Consider the following 6788-nt stretch of genomic DNA (forward strand, 5'->3'; position numbering starts at 1 on the left):
ATAGTACCAAACCAAATCAAGAATGAAATTTTTTGAAAGAAAAACACTCACAGTAGAGTTTTAGCAATGCTGATCCTTCATGCCTGATGTCCCCTTTCAATGGGGGGGGTCTCCTATGGAATCAAGAAGCTTCCCCCTCCACTACTAGCGTTGTACTGTTAGTTGAATCTCTTGACATCCCATGTGCCGTTGCATGTGCAATTTCTTCAGATATCTTTCATTTCCATCCACATTCACTATTCCTCCTTTGATATTATTATCTCTACTCGTCCCAAAATATATTCTTATGAAAATGTCAAGAACCCACATGAAAATCCCTTCAGTCTGATATAAAAAATGCACACAGGAGGAGTAGAATGGTCGTAGTGAGCCAGTGGGATGAAAATATACAGATGAAGAGAAAGGGATGGTGAACACGATTACATAAATGATGAACATGAACACAGATAAGGTGGTGATTTGAGAATCCCTCTGTAAATTCTGCGTCAGCTGATTCTTCTCTTAAACCTCTTTCCGACCCTCTACTTTCCTTCACCCGTTCATATGTATGATTTACATTAGTAGGCCAATACCGCCTCGCGGCCCATGCGATGATATACAGCTAGGGGTCAAACAGAATATCAAGACATGCAAATCATCAAGTCATGAAAAATAAAGCCTTATCAATGTGGTATTCAGAAATTAGAGCTGAAACGTATTATCACAGGTACCGCAGGATCCAAAATATCTAAGAGTTCATGAACAATCAATTACAATGGCATGCCCGTTCTGCCAAATATCGACCAAGTGACACTCATTCTTTATAAAAAGGGGAGGCAATCTCTTGCTATTAAGTCCTTCCCCTCTATCTCCTTCTGCAGTCACCATTTCCCTCTCAATCTCTCCCTCATTCTCTCAACTCGTTACACTGGAATTGAACCATTCAATCAACTACCCATCAAGAATCAATTCGAATTATCGATTACATAGGTCATCATTGACCAATTCTTTCAAAGAATGTATCACCTTCCTTAGTGAAAGTCTTGTGAGGGCTTCTTCTTGTCAGCTAAGGGTAGTCACGAATCACCTAGCAAGCCTCACTTCCTTTATCACGTGACGCTCTACGTGTTGTCACCGTACAACAATTATTCACATGTAATTTGACTTTTGTAAGCTAATTTTACCCTGTTATCGACCTTACTATGGTTGCCGTCTCCTTCGGTTCATATGTTTAGATTCATACCAAGGGATGAACAGTCAGAGCCACATATAACAGAACAAAACAGAAATGATTGCTAATAACGATATTAAAAGCATGGTTCAGATATAGTCATACACAGTAATTAACAAGTAATTAATTAACCAAGATTAAGAAGAGTGATCACAGAATTGAGCAAAATCTTGAAACCCAACTGATACTTTTAGGGGCAAGTGACATGGCCAATGACAAGAATCACACGACCAATTCATCAATGAATGAAAATAAGCTCCAGAATAAAAGTAGAGAAAAGTTCAATGAGCACAATCTGTCACAAAAAATAACGTTTTCAAGCAAGAACAGATCATGAAGGCAGAGGAGAGCCCAAGTTTTATTCATGAAAACGCCAAACGAAATCCTCCAGAGAAAAACCCAATTAACAAGTGGTGGACGACTTCCCTCAGATCGAAGGCAGTTCTATTTCTTGTAACGCGCGACTTCATCCTCGTTGGGAAAAAACCCCATGAGTCGTCCAGCAGAATTCTGGTAAGCGTACATGAACCCACCCATCAATCCAATCAGACCTCCTGTAACCATCGACGGGCCCCTGATTTTTGGCTTGATCCCTGATGGCTAAAAATCTAAATCAAAAACAACCCAACAAAAAAGAAGAACAGTTCAGGCGACATGAACTGGAAGATTGAAAAACCCACCCGAGAGATAGCCGACGGTGATGGATACACCGGTGATCGTCGTGAGGCGGAGATAATCAAGTGTGCTGAAATTGGCGACCGTTTTCGTGAATGGAGGGTTGCGATCCACAACTGGGTATTCGGGTTTCACCGAAGCTGTAATGTCGGTGTTCATCTTGGATTCTCAAGTAGAATTGATCGTCCTCTCGAAGAAACCCTAGCCCAGATTTTGCTTCTTCTCCGTTCTTCCTCCCCTCCGGCTACCCTGACGAACACCTTCAAACCCACCTCGCTCTCCTGCAAGGTCTACGGAGCTTAACTCTGCTTGGCTATAAATTTATTTTAATTATTGCTATAAATTTCTTTCTGAGCTGCTTCATCAACTACTGTGGAAACTGAGAAATCAGAATTGCTCAAACTCTGTCGTTTTTTATGCATGAGAAATTTCATGGGATCATAATTTGTTTTTTTGGATCACCTGTGTTACTCTGCTTATTAGGGGAGTGTTCTTGGAAAGTATTAGGGAAATACACTATTATTATGTTGGGAAATTATGTATGACTTTGTTGTTCATGAGTTTTACATTAAAATGTAATCAAATCATTCATTGCCTTAAACGACTAAATTTTGCGTAGAAAATTGTCATATTTTTTAATAATAGTGAGTTTGTGTTCCACAGAGAAATTGCACAAATTTCAATTGTTTATAATTATTTTTTTAGCTAGAATTGTTTATAAATGTGCCGGGGATGGAATGAAATTAGAAAACTATGCTGACTGGGGGTTTATTGAAGGTATTTGAATCTCCCACAGGTCTGAAAACTTAAAATATATGAATGGGGAAATATGTTAACCCTGTCTTCTTGCGAAGTTTCTATTAAAAGTTCATCTTACACCAGTGAAAAATTCATTGGATAACCTAGTTTCCCATTTTTATTGATGCAACCCCATATTTTAAACTTTAAATAGTTCACCATAAAAAACTAGAGCCTTTAGTTATGTCAGAAAATCTTCCCTTTATTCTTGATTATTTCGCTTCCTTTGGAGTCAATGATTTGATCTAATCTCAACTTTACAAAATGTCCAAGAACATACTCGTCCATGATGTTTATTTCTCACATGATCTCAAATGCTCCTAGTCTATGGTGGGGGAAGATGAGATAGAATATCTACATTGAAAATATATACAAAATGGAGTTTTTATCTGCTTTCTGCTTTCAATTGGATGGATATGATTTTCCATATAAGTGTCATCATGGGCTCACCGATTGATACCAAGTAGTCATGACTTCAAGTAGGACCACCCATTCTATACCTACAAGGGCATTTATTTGTATTGTTAGGCCGCTGGTCTGCTCTAACAATCCATTTTTTGGTTACCCACTCCAGTGACCTGCTAGCCAATTTACTCAATTCCACATCCCAGTAAACCAGTCTACGAATTTGACACAAGAGAATTCCTGAATTTAATAAAAATAATCCTCTGCAATGTATACTCCTGTTTAATAAATTGATTTTTCATGAAATAAAAATGCAGACAATATGGAAATCCTAAAAATATATAACTTTTTATTGCTTAGGGAGATTTCTAGAAAAATATTTTCTCTATTTCATGCATATTTTTCATACATAGACATTCATATGAAACGAATGTTTATTTATGAAGAATATAAATGTGGATATTGTAAATGAAAACACCCATTATTTCAATCACTCACATGCGTTCAAATGACGATAGAGGGCATGCAAATGCAAAATATGGATGCATTTTATCAGCAGGATATTTATATATAACAGTAAACTAAATGATCCAAGGGTTTTCATGGACAACAAGATTACTTTTCAATTTATAACATATTTACTACATCAATTTTGTACAATAATTTATATTTTAAACAAACTAGATTGTAAGATTGATCCCGTATAAATATATAACTCTGCCAATCTGGTTTTTCATGTGTCTAACTGATTAAAAAATCTTTGATCATCAATTTTTTTTATTGATCAGTTTGGAACAGTTTGTGGCACACATATTCATCTCTCCCTTTAAGAACTTCACAAAATGGTTATCAATTTATCAAACCTCTCCGTGAAAAACTTTGTTTCACTGTTCTAACATATTCTGATTTTTATAAGTGAAATTGAGTAAAAATTTTGATAATTAAATAATATAAAGACAGACAATAATCATAATTTAGTCCATGGCTTCTTGACACCAAATCTTTCAATTACGACCAATGAAGGAAATTAGACATACCCTCCAACACACCTCATTTGTAGCATGTTTATTAACAAAATCTTGGTGGTTGGTACACATCATAAAGTCATATAAAAATTGGCCATTAATGTGTGGCTTATTCATGTTTCTAATTGAGAAAGCAGTCCATAAAATATCAACATAACTCCCTCACTTATAATACATTTATTGTGGTTATTATTAAAATATTTCCATACACATAACGTCATGCCTAAAACTTGAAAATGGACATAAGATTTGTCCATAAAGAATTAATCCATTAGTTAATAAAATAAAGTTCCAACTATTTTAAAAGTTGCATCATATATGTTTTAGAAAATATATTTTAACATCAGATATGTTTCAAATTTTGACAATAAATTCTAAACTTTGGCATTCTCTGGGTAGAATTTTTGTGATGAAAATTGTCATGATCTACTGTTGAAAACAGTATCTTTAAATATGATAAGGTAAAATTTGAGTTACTTTTATGTTTTATATTTGTAATGGGAGGCTACTTAAAATAAAATCCTATGATAATGCAGATTGTGTAAGATGTTTTGTTTTATGACTGGAGGTCATTAAGGGGTTCCTTGGTAGGGAAAGAATCAAGGAGTCAGGGCTTCCCTTAATGTGGGGCACGTTTGACCAATCACCAGCAGTAAGCTGCAAAAATATGGTAAGATAAAAGGATGTTGAAAGAAATTAAGATTAACCCCAAAACTTTACTTAATATAAATATTAATATATTATTAGTGTAATCTATGATCTTTTACAATATGCTAAGATTAAGCACATTGATAGTGTTCAGGATTTTATTAAGGATAAATTTCATGCAATACTAATATTTAATTTTAATATTGAGAAATCAAGTCAATGCACTCTTTGCCAGAAGGCAAGGAAATGATATCATTATAGATAATTTTGCAATATAAGAATGAATATCAGACAGAAGTGCTAAATGTAATATAATATGGTATGCATACTTTAAAGTTAATCAACTCTATTTGAGTTTCCTTTTAAACTAGTCCAAGTGATCCTTGGCCCAAACATCTTCATGTATGTTCTTGCTAAGTGAGCGAGTATCACAATATAAATTCATCTTATGCTATATATTTATCTTCAAGCTTTTCAAATGACCCCTCCCTATTAACAAGTTCTTCAACTAATATTTAGAGAATATATAAGAAGAAATGGCAAATCGGAAATGAGTCAAACATATGTGAGATCATATGACCATCAGGATAGAGAATACAAATAGTGCTACCCCACTGTTTAAGGGTTATTTATGTGAGCCCCGTTACACACTCTGCTTTGCTATAGGCACCATCAATCATTGAACACATTTAAAACGTATTTGATGATCACATATCTAAGAGTTTTCTTGCTCTTCTCTAGTGGTGCTCATAGTGACACTAGATACTATCAAATCTAATTTCTAGCAGCACATTAAAGAAACAAGATGAGATCCAACACCCTAAAGATCACGTGGATGCATTGGTAGGTCAGACATTTGAATAGATAAAAGAGACTCATCCAAGGAACCAAGAAATCACAGATTTGATCCATACAAAGGTGTTTTCTTAGTTCTATCTATGTTTTTTGTTCTTCGATTTTGAATTCTGATCAAGTTGACCAAGACCTTGATCCCAACAACACCCACTCTACAGGATATTAGGCAATGCATCCAAGTTCTTCCCCTATCTTTCATCTTTACTTGTGAATCTCCCCAATAAATTAAATCTCTCTCCATCTTTCTCTTTCACTGTTTTCTCAAAACTTTTAGATGCCAATTTCTCAACTGGAACTTTCTTTTAAGTTGGGATCACTAAAATGATACTCTAACTACTGTATCAGGGACAAACTATTATGAGAAGGTTCTGTGTACAAACAATTTTGAGTTGTGATGCTGAGTTTTGGATTCTATGAACTTAGAATAGTCAACAATAAGAATGAGAAGATGGCCTTGAGGATGTCTTACAAGATATAAAAATAATGAAGAAGCAAATACTGTACCTCTAGAATTAAGTGAAATAGAAACTCCATCTAGATTTTGTACAAAGAAATGCAGGGATGAGTATTTTAGTGGGCTTAAGATGTTTCAATGCCCAGAAAATACTAAGAACAAGTTGTATGCTTTGTTGCAAATGGTATTAGCGTTTAAATTTTCAATATCCATGTTCACTATTCTTCTCTCCATAAATGTAAACCTACAAATCATTATCCATAGACTTCTCTCTCCCTCCCTTTCCTATCTCCCGCAGTAGCAACATAAGTAAATATCTATCTATTCCTCACTGTTTTAGGTGCTTTTATATGTGTGTTTGTCTCAATTATGATAAAATGCGACATACATAATAAGATAAATAGACGGAGAAACATGCATATATGAATAACTCTACTATGGAAAGTCAAATTCTTTACCCCAGAGAGCGTCAGAGCTGCGACAAGGGCATTGCTGTAGGTCTCCCATGTCGAGAACTACCATTTTTGTATGAAGTAAGAGCTCAGAGGCAGCTACCCGTGTGAATTATGGAAGAAATAATGAACCAATATTTGCCGAATGCCAAGTATCAACAAGCAGTAAAGTTATTGATGTCTATTTTTCCTATGATCAGAGTTCCAGGAAGGTGATATGTCGAGACCAGAACATATTAGGATGGTTGTTTTGCAGACTTGCAAAA

General features: G+C 35.0%; 1 protein-coding gene across 1 annotated transcript; it reads right to left on the reverse strand.

Annotated features, from left to right (window-relative positions):
- Positions 1-1452: 1452 nt before the first annotated feature.
- LOC144705906 (NADH-ubiquinone oxidoreductase) lies at positions 1453-2195 on the reverse strand. The gene is made up of 2 exons (XM_078578771.1): positions 1891-2195; positions 1453-1803 (listed from the first exon to the last, which is right to left on the reverse strand). Exons 1-2 carry the CDS (start codon positions 2042-2044, stop codon positions 1655-1657), a joined length of 303 nt encoding a protein of 100 aa, XP_078434897.1. The 5' UTR covers positions 2045-2195; the 3' UTR covers positions 1453-1654.
- Positions 2196-6788: the final 4593 nt, after the last annotated feature.

This window comes from Wolffia australiana, chromosome 7, assembly GCF_029677425.1.
Source record: "Wolffia australiana isolate 7733 chromosome 7, ASM2967742v1".
Classification (NCBI taxonomy): Eukaryota; Viridiplantae; Streptophyta; class Magnoliopsida; order Alismatales; family Araceae; genus Wolffia; species Wolffia australiana.